The sequence below is a fragment of the Balaenoptera acutorostrata genome, chromosome 13 (genome assembly GCF_949987535.1).
Source record: "Balaenoptera acutorostrata chromosome 13, mBalAcu1.1, whole genome shotgun sequence".
NCBI classification, from domain to species: Eukaryota; Metazoa; Chordata; class Mammalia; order Artiodactyla; family Balaenopteridae; genus Balaenoptera; species Balaenoptera acutorostrata.
In genome coordinates this window covers 1,114,925-1,130,153 of record NC_080076.1, presented here as the reverse complement: position 1 = coordinate 1,130,153, position 15,229 = coordinate 1,114,925, and the positions used below count along the sequence as shown (strand labels likewise).

General features: G+C 49.3%; 1 protein-coding gene and 1 non-coding gene across 10 annotated transcripts in view; one reads left to right on the top strand and one right to left on the bottom strand.

Moving 5' to 3' along the window:
• The window catches only part of ATP9B (ATPase phospholipid transporting 9B (putative)), a 231,072-nt gene that overhangs the window by 69,442 nt on the left and 146,401 nt on the right, over nucleotides 1–15,229 (top strand). For all 9 annotated transcript variants that reach the window (XM_057526452.1, XM_057526448.1, XM_057526449.1 and 6 more), the window contains one exon: nucleotides 2,031–2,125. In XM_057526452.1, the coding sequence (XP_057382435.1) occupies nucleotides 2,031–2,125 (95 nt within the window). The remainder of the gene's footprint in view (nucleotides 1–2,030; nucleotides 2,126–15,229) is intronic.
• Nucleotides 3,462–3,534, bottom strand: TRNAE-CUC (transfer RNA glutamic acid (anticodon CUC)). Its single transcript has one exon. It is a non-coding gene; the product is annotated as a tRNA-Glu (tRNA).

Genomic DNA, 15,229 nt, shown 5'->3' with positions numbered 1-15,229 from the left:
TTCATTCTAATAATGTGGTAACTCTGGAGATTGTCCCCCAGTGGTGGGACAGCTGGAGACTCTATGATAATAGTAATGGCATTGGAGTGAAACTCCTCAAGTACTGGAGCTCATTCAGCACACACAAACACACACACACACACACGCATGGCTAATTGGTCTCCTTCTGAGGATGGCAGGGCACCAGTTCATTGCCTTGAAATGTGGGTAAATAACAACATGAGTCAGTGCTTTCTTATAGGAACTTTTCCACCAGGTGAGCCAACCGAATCCAAAGAGCAGAAGCCTCTCCTTTTACATTTTTTTCTAGGTAAAAGGTGAAGAAGAAGGATAGACTGCTGTCTTCTGCACCCTCTCGTGCAGTAACGGGTGCCTCTAGTGGGCATTGAGCATGAAGGTCTGTTGGCATCAGAGCAGAGCAGGACATGGTACCTCTGGACGGAAGCAGGGCAGCATTGCTGAGGGTCAGTGGAGTCTGAGCTGGGCTCTGTGTGCAGGAGCCAGCGTCATAGGACCCGCAGAGGGAAGGCGGGGAGCAGGGTGGCCTGGACCCTGCATGTTCAGTCAGCAACACACAGAACCAGCCTTTCAGCAGACAGACTGGAAGGAGGTGGGGGGAGGGCCTGGGGTGAAAAGTGACTTTACAGACATTCCCAGAGTGGGCTCCGCAGTGGTGCTGAGGATGTACATCTGCACAGGGAAGTACAACTGACAGGCCTGCTGCTTTACAACCAGGGAAGGGGCTGCAATGGGGTCGGGGCACATGCAGCATGTCCTAAGCGGTCTCACAGTTGTGCACAAGGTATTTATCTTGTAGTAATTTCTAAGGTGTGCATATGCTTGTGTGGCTTTCTGTAACTATTTTATTTTACAGTTAAATTTTTGAAAAACCTCAAAAGTCACTTGAATTCATTATGTGGTTAAACTACTAATTTGTTACTTTGTTTTATCTGATTCCTTTTATCTATTAGGGGTCACTTTTTTAAAGTTTGATGTGACTTGGCTTTTTAATTATGTGAATCATGTGTGATCTCAGAGTGAACAGTGTAAAATAGGATGTACTCCGAAAGGTGTGCTTCTAGTCTGTCCCTTCCCTTTCCCCTTCCTTCCTGTGGGCAGTGTCCCTCCCTGCACATGCGCACACAGATGCATACACTCACGCTCTCCCCACCTTGTTCTCCAGTAGCTGGTGTTACTTTGTTCCCAGTGTTGTGCACCTGGCTTTTTTCATTAGATGGTATATATCCTAGAGAGATTTCTCAGTAGAAATGGAGGCCTTTCTCATCTCTTTTTCTTTTTCCTTTCTGTTTCTGTTTCCTTTTCCTTCCTTCCTTTCTTTTCTTTTCTTTTCTTTTCTTTTTTCACTGATGCATGTGCTCCCTTGTATTCAGCTGATTCCCTGATTTTGTGTTCCCACTCCTTTGGTTATGATTAATAATGTTGCACAGTTGCCCTGTATGTATGTGTTTTGTGCTTTGCTGTTGTGTATGAGGATACGTTATAAGAAATGGTATGACAGCATGGGCAAAGAGTAAATGGATTTTTGTAATTTAATATTTTTTATGTTTAAAATTTGGTGGGTTTGTGAGTATCACAGTAACTCTTTTCTGGCTTTAGCATTTTAGCTGTGCTTTTATTATTGAGCATATGTTTTATAGTGGTACATCATATATTTTATTAGCAAAGTTATATCACACACTCTTGGGTATTTTTGTATATTTACTTACTATTGTATTATTATCAAAACATAAGCTAAAGGTAGAAATGATCAATGTAGTCTTTCTAAAATAAAGTAAACCTTTATTACTAGTAAACCTTAATAGTCTAGAACACCAAGTAGGAGATAAGTGAATAAACAATTAATGACCTCTATCTTTTCAGCAGACTCATTTTGTGAGTCAAATAAATAGTACTTTTAAGGATTTTTGTTAATGGGAATCTGTAGATATATCATTTCTGTATCCCACTGTGCTGTGAATTGTGGCTTTAAAGTGCCTGTAGCTCAGGAGTTTTTCTTCTCTTGTCCCAAGGTTCATGTTTTATTCGGACTGATCAGCTCGACGGCGAAACTGACTGGAAGCTGAGAGTGGCGGTGAGCTGCACGCAGAGGCTGCCGGCTCTGGGGGTGAGTGTTGCTGCCGTTACTCCACCGTTTACTGTAGTGGCCACTTCTGCGCAGCAAGTACAGTTCTGTGTATACCAGCTATCTTAATTAATGCGTTGACAAGGGTTTAAAGTAATTTCTTCGTTACTAAGTTCATTGAAAATTATGCCCATGTCGTTTCTCTGGTGTCTTAGCACATAACCTTTTGGAGGTATAGTTTTAAATGTTCCTTTTGGCTTGACTCTTAGGTTTTCTTTCTTTTCTTTCTCTTTCCTTTCTGTTTCTATTTTTAAAACCCCCCTCATTTGAGTAACCTTTGACATGGAGAGCTCTTGGTGGGGTTAGATACGTCCATGTTTGGTAACTGAGTGACTCCCCGGAGGCTGTTGAGATACTGCTTCGGTAGAACGCCCGTGGGCTTGGCCCAGCCGTGGACACCAGCCTGCCCGCTTCGGCTTTGCCCGTTGAAGGTGGGGAGCCCTCGCTAGGGAGGGGAACTGAAGTGTCCCTGTGTGTCTCGGCAGAGTGAGAAGGGGAAAGACACCTCTGGACTTCTTGCTTGGCCTTTGCTGCCTGGGTAACAGGCAAGAGGTGGGACCAGAGGGCACAGTACTTACGGATTTCAGTGTTTTTAGTGATCTCTGAAACAGACCTCTCACGAGTGCTCAGAATCTCCTAAACTGCTATACATCTTTTTAAAATCAAAATCACGGTTGTGGTCATTTGTTGTTTGTTTTGTGTTATACGTTATGATTTATCTGAATGAGAGAAGCTTTATCTTACATGATTTGCTGATATTCACTGGAGAGTAAAGAAAGATGGAAGTGTCTTAAGAATGACCTTGGACCCAAGCAGTTGTTGGTTAAGGGAAGGGAAATTGAATCCTCTGGATTTGGTCACTTTCCTTAGATGGGTTGGATTTGATAGGGATAGCTACTGCACATAGCTTACAGTTAATTACTGTCAATAGCAGGAACCTTCCTTATTGTAAATATTGCACTTTTTGGAAACTAAATCTGTTTGACATGTATAAGACTTGGCAATATTTTGTTTCTTTAGGTATTTTCCATTGCCTATACTTTAGGTAGTGCCTAGGTTGAAATTCATTCCTTGCTTAGAGTTTGTTGGGTTTCTTGGATCTGTGGGTTCATGGTTTTCTTCTCTTTTCCATCCTCCTTTCTGCCCAGACCCCTCTCTCTGGGACACGAGCGACAAGTGTGTTAGACTTGGCGTTCCTGCAGGTGTCGAGCTTCTGCTGCTCTCTTCTCAGTCTGGTTCTCTTTCTGTGACTCAATTTTGACAGTTTCTGTTGCTCTGTCTTTTTTTTCTTTTAGCTTCACAGCTTTGGGGATTTTAGTTCCCTGACCAGGGATTGAACCTGGGTCCTCAGCAGTGAGAGCATGGAGTCCTAACCACTGGACCATCAGGGAATTCCCATTTTGCTCTGTCTTTAAATTCACTAAGTTTATCTTGTGCAGTGTCTAGTCTTCTGTTAAGACCACCCAGCGAATTTTTTTATTCCAAATATTGTATTTTTAATCTCTGGAACCAGGTTCCACCTGGTCACCCATTTTTGTTATAGTTTGAATACTTTTCTTTCCTAATATGTTCATAGTTTCATTTAAATCTTTCAGCAGTTTATAACACTTATTCTTCGTCTGTTAATGCCATTGTCTCTGTTATTTTGGGGTATGTTTCTTCTTAAAACAATGTTCTCCTTGTTACAGGTCACACTTTCCTGCTTCCTTGCACAGCTGGTAATTTTTAATTGGATGCTGGATATTGTAAATACTATATTTTTGTCTTCCTTCGAAACCTGTTGATCTTGATTTTCTTAGTTCAGTAACTTGTGGATAAACTCGATCTTTCCAAGACTTGTTCTTAAACTTTGTTGGGGTGGGCCTAGAGTCCCCTTATCACGGTGCTAATTTAATCCTACCACAAGTGCCTGCTCTTTGTGGGATAACCATGGACAGCCTCGGTTGTTTCGAGGTGCCTCTAACTCTGGCTGGTCAGACTCCATGTCTCCCCAGCTCTGTGTCATCCCTGAGGCTGGTCCGGAGAGAGCTCTCTGCTCACACTCTACCAGGCATCACTTCACCCCGACCAGGCGTGCGGTAGCTGTGGGCACACTCAGGGAGCGCCGCGTAGCTGTGGGCACACTCAGGGAGCGCCGCGTAGCTGTGGGGCACACTCGGGCAGCGCCGCGTAGCTGTGGGCGCAGTCGGGGAGCGCCGCGTAGCTGTGGGCGCAGTCGGGGAGCGCCTACGTAGCTGTGGGCACACTCGGGGAGCGCCGCGTAGCTGTGGGCACACTCGGGGAGCGCCGCGTAGCTGTGGGCGCAGTCGGGGAGCGCCGCGTAGCTGTGGGCACACTCGGGGAGCGCCGCGTAGCTGTGGGCACACTCGGGGAGCGCCGCGTAGCTGTGGGCACACTCGGGGAGCGCCGCGTAGCTGTGGGCGCAGTCGGGGAGCGCCGCGTAGCTGTGGGCGCAGTCGGGGAGCGCCGCGTAGCTGTGGGCGCAGTCGGGGAGCGCCGCGTAGCTGTGGGCGCACTCGGGGAGCGCCGCGTAGCTGTGGGCGCAGTCGGGGAGCGCCGCGTAGCTGTGGGCGCAGTCGGGGAGCGCCGCGTAGCTGTGGGCGCAGTCGGGGAGCGCCGCGTAGCTGTGGGCGCAGTCGGGGAGCGCCGCGTAGCTGTGGGCGCAGTCGGGGAGCGCCGCGTAGCTGTGGGCGCAGTCGGGGAGCGCCGCGTAGCTGTGGGCGCAGTCGGGGAGCGCCGCGTAGCTGTGGGCACACTCGGGGAGCGCCGCGTAGCTGTGGGGCACACTCGGGGAGCGCCGCGTAGCTGTGGGCGCAGTCGGGGAGCGCCGCGTAGCTGTGGGCGCAGTCGGGGAGCGCCGCGTAGCTGTGGGCGCAGTCGGGGAGCGCCGCGTAGCTGTGGGCGCATTCGGGGAGCGCCGCGTAGCTGTGGGCACATTCGGGGAGCGCCGCGTAGCTGTGGGCGCACTCGGGGAGCGCCGCGTAGCTGTGGGCGCAGTCGGGGAGCGCCGCGTAGCTGTGGGCGCAGTCGGGGAGCGCCGCGTAGCTGTGGGCGCAGTCGGGGAGCGCCGCGTAGCTGTGGGGCACACTCGGGGAGCGCCGCGTAGCTGTGGGCGCAGTCGGGGAGCGCCGCGTAGCTGTGGGCGCAGTCGGGGAGCGCCGCGTAGCTGTGGGGCACACTCGGGGAGCGCCGCGTAGCTGTGGGCGCAGTCGGGGAGCGCCGCGTAGCTGTGGGGCACACTCGGGGAGCGCCGCGTAGCTGTGGGCGCAGTCGGGGAGCGCCGCGTAGCTGTGGGCGCAGTCGGGGAGCGCCGCGTAGCTGTGGGGCACACTCGGGGAGCGCCGCGTAGCTGTGGGCGCAGTCGGGGAGCGCCGCGTAGCTGTGGGGCACACTCGGGGAGCGCCGCGTAGCTGTGGGCGCAGTCGGGGAGCGCCGCGTAGCTGTGGGCGCAGTCGGGGAGCGCCGCGTAGCTGTGGGCGCAGTCGGGGAGCGCCGCGTAGCTGTGGGCACACTCGGGGAGCGCCGCGTAGCTGTGGGCACACTCGGGGAGCGCCGCGTAGCTGTGAGCGCAGTCGGGGAGCGCCGCGTAGCTGTGGGCACACTCGGGGAGCGCCGCGTAGCTGTGGGCACACTCGGGGAGCGCCGCGTAGCTGTGGGCGCAGTCGGGGAGCGCCGCGTAGCTGTGGGCGCAGTCGGGGAGCGCCGCGTAGCTGTGGGGCACACTCGGGGAGCGCCGCGTAGCTGTGGGCGCAGTCGGGGAGCGCCGCGTAGCTGTGGGCGCAGTCGGGGAGCGCCGCGTAGCTGTGGGGCACACTCGGGGAGCGCCGCGTAGCTGTGGGCGCAGTCGGGGAGCGCCGCGTAGCTGTGGGGCACACTCGGGGAGCGCCGCGTAGCTGTGGGCGCAGTCGGGGAGCGCCGCGTAGCTGTGGGGCACACTCGGGGAGCGCCGCGTAGCTGTGGGCACACTCGGGGAGCGCCGCGTAGCTGTGGGGCACACTCGGGGAGCGCCGCGTAGCTGTGGGCGCAGTCGGGGAGCGCCGCGTAGCTGTGGGGCACACTCGGGCAGCGCCGCGTAGCTGTGGGCGCTGTCGGGGAGCGCCGCGTAGCTGTGGGCGCAGTCGGGGAGCGCCGCGTAGCTGTGGGCGCACTCGGGGAGCGCCGCGTAGCTGTGGGCGCAGTCGGGGAGCGCCGCGTAGCTGTGGGCACACTCGGGCAGCGCCGCGTAGCTGTGGGCGCACTCGGGGAGCACCGCGTAGCTGTGGGGCACACTCGGGGAGCGCCGCGTAGCTGTGGGCGCAGTCGGGGAGCGCCTACGTAGCTGTGGGCGCACTCGGGGAGCGCCGCGTAGCTGTGGGCGCTGTCGGGGAGCGCCGCGTAGCTGTGGGGCACACTCGGGGAGCGCCGCGTAGCTGTGGGCACACTCGGGCAGCGCCGCGTAGCTGTGGGCACACTCGGGCAGCGCCGCGTAGCTGTGGGGCACACTCGGGGAGCGCCGCGTAGCTGTGGGCACACTCGGGGAGCGCCGCGTAGCTGTGGGCACACTCGGGCAGCGCCGCGTAGCTGTGGGCACACTCGGGGAGCGCCGCGTAGCTGTGGGGCACACTGAGGGAGCACTGCAGGGCGCTGCCACTCCTTTCCTCTTCGTTCTCTTCCCGCTTCCCTGGGCTCCGCTCTGTCCCTGAGCAGAAAGGCTGCCTTCCTCTGCTCGGCTTCCCCCAGCCCCGCGATACGGAACCTCCCCTTATGCAGGAAGCCGGCCTCACCTGGGGCTCACATCTGTGTTCTCTTCTTCCAAGGGTCACGGTCTTGCGATTCTGCCAGAAGCACCGTGTCCTGTGTCTGAAAACGGCTGTCTCATGTGTTTTGTTCATTTTACGGTGTTTGTAGTGGGAGGGCAAGTCTCATACCAGTTACAGTGGCACAGCTTGTGGAAGCCCTTGATTAATTCTCAGTGAGAAATATGTGTCTTGTGCACTAACTGAGCTACATGATACTTCAAATTAAAATTAAAAGGTGGTCCATTGAGCATAAAATTTTAAAAAGACCAAAACAGTGGGTCTTTGTTACTGGAGGATTTGCTTATTTTAGGGACGTACGTGCTGGGAGGACGCGGCGCTCCCTGGGCCATGTTACCTTTGCCCTGGAGGGCACTTCACGCCACTGTCCTCTTACCTCACAGCTTCTTTCACATTTCGGGCTAACCATCCCGCTCCTCAGCACTCATTCTTTCAAAAAAAGAGAGTTCCTGATTATAATAGTAATATGTGCATTGAAAATAATATATAAATGATAAAGAAGATGAGAAGCGCTCTAATTTTCCTGCTTCGCAGTGGCTGCCGTTCACGTTCAGGCACAGGTCCTCCTGACGGTGCCTTTCCCTGGCCCTCCCCTCGCCATACACACACCTGCACACTTGGGTGAAGCTGTATGTACTTCTTTTCCTGTGAGGGTGTTTATTCAAAAGTATGTTTGGGTGTTATTCTTTCTATGTTAGAAAATGTGTATCTCTGTTAAGTACTCTATTAGCCGTGTGGTATTTGACAAATTATAACTTCGGTAACCAGCCTGATATTGGTGATTATGAAAGTTAATACTTTTGATGTTTTATAAACAGTAATAGAGATCAACAAATAGGCATATTTTAAGGATTTTGATTCTTTTGCCAGAATGCTCTCTAGAAGACTACAGTGACTTGTACATCTCCTGTAGGTTAACTAAAGTCAGTTGACCTGTCAGCCGTCTCCAATCTGATGACTGAGAAAATGGCATCCCCTTTAAATTTGCATTTAATCTTTTTGTGAGGTTGGAGATTTCTTATCTAAGAAAGTGTACTTCTCATATTTTTATTTTATAAGTTTCTGTTCATGTTGTCTGTCCATTTTCCTGTTATATGTTTTTAAAGAGGTCTTTATATATAGTTTGCTAATCATCTTTCATTCGTTTTAATCTCTTCTAAATATTTTCATTTATCGTTTCTGTTGTCCATATAAAAGTTTAGCATCCTTATATAAGGTGACCTAACAGTAATTTTAAAATAGTCTTTAAAATAGTTACTTATGTAATGTGATAGAAGTGCTAATTATTACTATGGTGAAGATCATATTACAATACATAAATGCATCAAACTGACTTGTACACCTTAAATTTACACAATGTTATATGTCAAGTATATTTCAATAAAAATACTTAAAAAAAAGTAGTTACCGCTTTTGGTTTTATGCTTAGACCATTTCCACTCCATGACTATGTTTTAAATGGTTACTTTAAAATCACTCCCGCTTTACACGTGAACTCTGCAGTCCAGCTAGCATTTGTTTGGAGTCGAGTTCTGCGTAGGAAATCAAACGTAAAACAACCTGCTGGCTGGTCGCAGCAGTACCGTTTGCTGCATAGCTCACTGTTTTAGCACAATTTTAAAATTGCCCTGGGAGGTTCCAGTTCTAAACTCTCGCCCTCGGTGCATGAGTGTGCAGGGTTCTCCAAACCTTTGCCAAGTAAGTACGTGTCGCAAACCTATTCCCCCAGCCTGTTTCCTGACTTTTCGCTTTAAAATACCTTTTGCCATATAAGTGTTTTAACTTTTGTTTAGGTAAATATTTATACGTTTTCCTTTTTGTTTGTGGATTTTGTGTTGTGCCAGAAGGCTGCTCTCCCACCAGTGTTCACTTACCCTCTTAACCACTGTCAGAGTTTGTCAGCGGGCAGCCTAAAAGTGAGAGGCTGGTCATTAGCACTTACTGTCTTGTAATTATTAAAATATTCCCTGCACACAGACCCATAGAGAAGAAAGTTCAGTCAAGTCACTAAATCTGTGCGGCTGAAAGATGGTTTCATGAGTGAGGTCAAGTAAGTTGCTTTTATTTCAGCCTGCAGCTGGGCCGGCATCTTCTCTGCACAGGCCCCCCTCTCTCTGCTCTGCCAGCCTCCCTCAGACTCCCAGTGTTTTCTGTTTGCTCTTCCTTTCTGCGCGGGGTGAGGTAAAGCTGTGCCGTCGCCTTGTCACTGAGGACACCAGCTTTCAGTTCTCATGCTACTTGCTGAAATGGCTGGTTTTTATCCTGAGACGCTCGTGAAGCCTGTTGACTTTCTGATGTGCTTTGAGCCCATCGCTGGGCTCCCGCTGCTCTTTCTCAGCCGCCTGTTTCCTCCTGTGTGTGCGTTCTTGTTTTTCTAGCATACGTCCTCAAGTCGTCTCTCCAGGACTGAAGGGGGAGGAAAGGTCATGGACCCCAAGTGACCGGAGGGCTTCTGTTTGCCATCAGACTTGGAGGCCACACCTCGGAGTCTGTCCCTCTGCATCTCACTTCCAGCAGTCACAGGTGCTCCAGGGCACCCTGGGAAGCAGTTGCACAGAATAATCCTTCGTAGCAGATTTAATTCGCTGAGAGTGTTAGAAAAGAAGTGCATTGTTAAGATACCATATTAGAATTTTTCTGAAAGAAAAGCCAAACAACGAGTATGTGGTATGTGGTGGCATTACCTGGATTCCAGGAGAGTGGGTCAGCTATGACAGAGGCTAAGTGTCGGGGAGGGACGTGCAGAGGACTGCTAGAAACGTCCACCCCTTGGTCGTGGTGGTGTCTTCGGTGTGTGCTTGTATTCAAATGCAGAAAATTGTACACTTTAAACATGCATAATTTATTGCTTGTAAACGATATCTTAAGAAAGTATTTAAAATTCCTCTATGATGTTATCTATATTTTTGAATATTCCCTTTGCTGTGATCACAGGAGGTACATTTTATTATATTCAATATTATAAGGATGTTTTCCTCATTTTTATTAGCAACAGATATGTATAAATTGCAAAATACTTAGAAAGTTAGAGTATGCAATTCATACAGTGCTACTTTTAAAATTTTATGGTTGATACACTTTGATAGAGAGTGTGTTAAGCATTTGGATGAAGTAACTGGAAAATGAAAACGTTTTAAGTTTTGATATCATCATAAAACCAAAAGGAAATATATTTTAGAAAAAAGGAAATTTAGCTGAATTTGTGATTCATCCATCTATTTATTTATTTATTTATAAAATTTATTTATTTATTTTTGGCTGCCTTGGGTCTTCGTTGCTGCACGCGGGCTTTCTCTAGTTGCAGCGAGCGGGGGCTACTCTTTGTCGTGGTGTGCGGTCTTCTCATTGCTCATTGCGGTGGCTTCTCTTATTGCGGAGCACGGGCTCTAGGCGCACAGCCTTCAGTAGTTGTGGCACGTGGGCTCAGTAGTTGTGGCTGAGGGCTCTAGAGCGCAGGCTAGAGCGCAGGCTCAGTAGTTGTGGCACACGGGCTTAGTTGCTCCGCGGCATGTGGGATCTTCCCGGACCAGGGCTCAAACCCGTGTCCCCTGCATTGGCCGGCGGATTCTTAACCACTGTGCCACTAGGGAAGCCCCATCCATCAATTTAAATTTGTAGCTTCATATAATTTGACATATTAGGTATAGACTTTTTTTCATAGGAAAGAAAGCTCTAATTTCATTATGGACATAGGCAAGACAATTTGGTTTTTCATCAAATAGCTTACGCTGTCCGTAACTGTCACTCATTTTGACTTTTCTGTCTCTAATGTGATGGGCCTGGGGAGTGTTTGGTGACATTCACTGTTTGTCGCATCATCAGTGGAGCATTGTGTCCATAGTGACACCAAGAATGAATAAACCTGCCGTCCTTAGAGCTCTTTTTAAAGAACTGAGGGCACCACCAAGAATAAGCTCTCTAATTCTGTTGTGTCCAGAGCACCTAATGTGATCAGAGAATTGAAATTTAGTTGGAGCGGTGCTGCAGGTCCAGCTTCTTGCTGTCGCGGACATGGAGACGTGTGGGAATGTGTTTCTGCTCTTGTGTGCAGGCAGATTTATTAACAACAATGAGGGCACAGTAATTTTCAATAAATCATGGCTCGCTGATTTATTTCAAAAGATCCATATAGCAGTAAACAATACCATTTACATTTAATTAGTTTTATTGAACGAAAGGCAATTTTATTGGTAATGAACCACATGTTATGATTAAGGATGTATTTTAATGACCTTTAAGTAATGCGAACAAATGTTGCCCTTGACCTAATAGCAGAGGCTTTCCTACATTATTGAAAACTTCAGAATGATTTTTAAATTATCATGAAAAGCCTCGAATGACATTCTCGTTATTGTGCCATTATTCAGTCATTTGTTGTCTAATGTACTAGATGAAATGCATTCCTCTAAATGTTCATGTGCACGTGGAAATATGGGGGTTGTTGCTAGGCGGTCCTTTATTTCCATGTATCAAAAGGTAGTCTGTTATAGGAGAACTTCATTTTTTGAAAATGACTGTGACGGTGTAGGACTTAAATGATGAGTGACCCTCCAGCTTGCCTCGTCCCAGGAGTCGGTTGGCTGTCTTTTCACAAGTCTAAAATTATTACGCAGTGCATTTCTTCTTGTGTAAAGTAGCCTGGCTTAATTACTTGAAAATACATTTTTATTAGTTAACACATAATCTGAGCTGCAGTAGCAGACCCACTGTGCTGAGCTGGCGTGTTCACCCTTCATCCAGTGCAGTGTCTCTGTTCTTCAGAACCTGGAAAACTAACCGGCACGTATTTTGCAGGCCCACCTGAAGGCATGTGAATGAGCTTCCCCGAGTTTAACGAGCTCTCAGAGAACTCTCCCGGCCGGATGGGAGTGAGCGGTCCCTCTGCCCCACTGGCGTTCTCAGCTGGCAGGCGCTGTCCTCAGCCTCGGGTCTGAGTGGCAGTTGCTGTGTAGGCAGTGGCCTCCCTTGCGGCCTGGAGTCACGGCTCCCCTGCTGCGTCTGGAACTCAGTAGTGGCCGTGGTGTGTGCTGCGGAGGGTCATTCTGAGAGAGGTGTTTGCAGGTTCAGTCATGAGCTCAGACCTTCCTAAGGCTTTGGAAGCACTGCTTTCCATGTGTTAAGTCCCTTGCTGCTCTGAGATCTAGGGTGATACATCCCAGATCCAGGGAGACGTTTCTTCTCCCTCACCTAACAGCCCGGAGGTGGGTGGTCCCAGGTGGGAGCGCAGCTCTGGCGTCCGCAGTCAGTGGCCTTCAGCCGCGTCCCGGTGTCTGCTGCCCTGCAGCCTGGCCAGCGGGAGCGGAGGGCCCGGGGACGGGCAGCGGCCTCGTCCCCTCCTCCTCCCTCCAGGGGAGCGGCGGGGGGAGGGCTGCCTGTGGCAGTGCTGAGGGGAGCCACGCGCCCGCTCAGGGTTGGAAGTGCGTCTTCGAAAGGCGATGGGAAGAGCGGTGGAGAGTGGTCTCTGTCACCGTTTCTTCATTTGTTTTCCGTCGAGTTTCTCCGATTTCTTCCCGCACTTCTCACTGGGTGCTGCGCGCTGAGGCTTCTCCGTTGGTTCTCCTGGAGGGTTTTACTGCCCTCTGAGCGGGGTGCTGCATTTAGGTCTGTTGTCACGACGATTACCATTTTTATTAGAATCAGTTATTTCCCACTTGTTCTTCCAGGAGCTTGAAGCAACATGAAAATGTGTATGTCCCTCACCTACGTTAGAGTAGGAAATAAATGGAATGTAAACTGCCAAATCATCCGTATGTCTTCTAGGAAGGAGAGAAGCCGTATCAGTTGCAGAGTGTTGCCTGTTCTCTGTGGAAGGGTGTTTTCTTGAAGGGATGGAGCTTTCCAGACAGCCCATCAGGCAGGGCTCCCCTGGCAGAGGAGCTCTCACGGGGAGGGGCCCACAGCCAGCTGCCCCCTCCCGAGAGTCAGTGGGCGGCCGGGAAGGCAGGACCCGTGTCAGCCGAACCCCGAGCCTCTGTGAACGCGGAGCGGCAGGGGCAGAGGGCACAAGCACAGATCTCGAGGTCGCTGTGCGGAACCTGAGAGGACGTTACAGTGCAGACAGAGGCTGTGAGAAAAGATCAAGAGGAGAGTAAGACCTCTCGTCGGCTGGGCACGTGGTGGCGGAGGTCCGTCGAGCCTGAGGGCAGGAGCGTGGCTCAACAGGGGAAGCAGAGTGGCGGTTCCGCGCCTGGCTTTGTCGTCCTCCTCTCTGCGTGTTGTTAACTGCCCCGAGGTAAAACTGGCAGACAAGAAACTGCCCAGAATTACACTGTGCGCTTCGCTACACCAGTGAAACCGTCACCACGGGCAAGACAGGGGAACCCCTGTCACTGCCAGCCTGTCATCCTTTGTGTGCGTGTGGTCAGCTGGGGTTCCTCTTTTCGATAGCAGTGCTTTCCGACTTTTCCACTCTCCTGTAATTTCTGATCCGCCCGCCTTTCTCTCATCAGATGATCTTACCTTGCGGAGAAAAAGCATTATATCAAATGGAAATCCCCTCCATTTCCCACCCTCCCGGCACCTCACCCCGCTACCTGCTGGTACAGCGAAGCGCTGTCCCCTCTCCTGTCTGAAGGGAAGTCTTCCGCCGCCTTCGCCTCACCCTGCTTTCTCGAGACCTCCATCTGCCGGTTACTCCCTGCCTTGCCTTCTCCTAGCCTCCCCCTCTGCCAGCCCCTTTCTCTTAGCCCTCAGGCCTTCAGCCAACTCTAGTGTCTCAGGTGTCCCTTCCTCAGTTTTAGGTTACTTGAATATATTTAGAAATCTGTCTTGCTTTGTTCATTGGCTTTTCAGCTATTCTACCTCTTTGCATATTTTTACTAGTTGCTAGAGATGGCAATATGCATTTAACTAAAAGTGTATCGTGAAAACTTAACGTTGTATCACTTCACATTTAATTAAGAACCTTGTAATTGAATAGATCCATTTACCCCACTCATTTTTGATGCTAAAGCACATTGCACATTTTTTGTGTGCATGTATGTTTGTATGCATTTATATACTTTTTTAATATGCAGTGTATCTACATATATCTTAAACTGTTCTGTTTTATCTGTATCTTAAAGAAATAAAGTGAAAAGACAGGATTTTTGTTTTTCTTTTGATATTAACCATGTTTGTTCCTTACCATTCCTTCCTAAAGATCTGAGTTTCTACTGGATATCATTTCCCTTCAACCTAAAGAACTTCTGTTAGCATTTCTTGTAGTGTATGTCTGCTAGCAGTGAATTCTCATTTTCATTTATCCAAAAGTATCTTAGTTTCACCTGTTTTTGTGAAGGATATTTTTGCTGAATATTGAATTCAGAGTCGACCAGTTTTTTCTCCCCACAGCACTTTAAATATTTTGTTCCATTGTGTTCTGCTTTCATTATTTGTGATGAGAAATCAGTGTTATTTTGCTAGTTTTTGCCTGCATGTAATGTGTCATTTTTCTCTAGGTATTTTTGAGATTTTTCTCTATCTTTGGTCTCTTATTTAGCTGTGACTTTGATTGTTTTAAATTTTACTCATCTGTCTAGGGGTTTGCTGGGCTTCCTGAATCTGCACATTTATGGCTGTCAGCCAGTTTGGCATATTTTCAGTCATTGTTTCTTCAAATACCTTTTCTTCCTCATTCTCTCTATGTGCTGCTTCCAGGAACCCAACTGCAAACAAACTCCTGCTGTTCTCTCAGGGACACTGCGGCCATACTCATTTTCAAGATCTCTCTCCTCTGTGTTCTTCAGATTCATCATCTCTTGACCTGTCTTCAAGTTCACAGACTCTGTTCTCCAGTCTGCTGTTAAGCCATCTAGTGAACTTATTTCAGATGTATTTTTTTCAATTCTAGAATTTCCAGTTGGTTCTTTTTTTGTATACGTGTTTTCTTTTTCTCTGCTGTGGTTTCCTATTTGTTTATTGTTTAGGAGAATGCTTTCCTTTAAAAATTTGAGATGTTCTAGTAACTGCTTTGAAATTCTCATTTCTTTTTTTTTTTTTTTTTAATTTAATTTTATTTTATTTGTTTATTATTTTTGGCTGCATTGGGTCTTCGTTGCTATACGCAGGCTTTCTCTAGCTGTGGTGAGCGGGGGCTACTCCCCATTGTGGTGCGTGGGCTTCTCATTGCGGTGGCCTCTCCCGTTGCGGAGCACGGGCTGTAGGCGCGCGGGCTTCAGCAGTTGCGGCGCGCGGGCTCAGTAGTTGTGGCTCACGGGCTCTAGAGCGCAGGCTCAGCAGCTGTGGCACACGGGCTTAGTTGCTCCGTGGCATGTGGGATCTTCATGGACCAGGGCTTGAACCCGTGTTC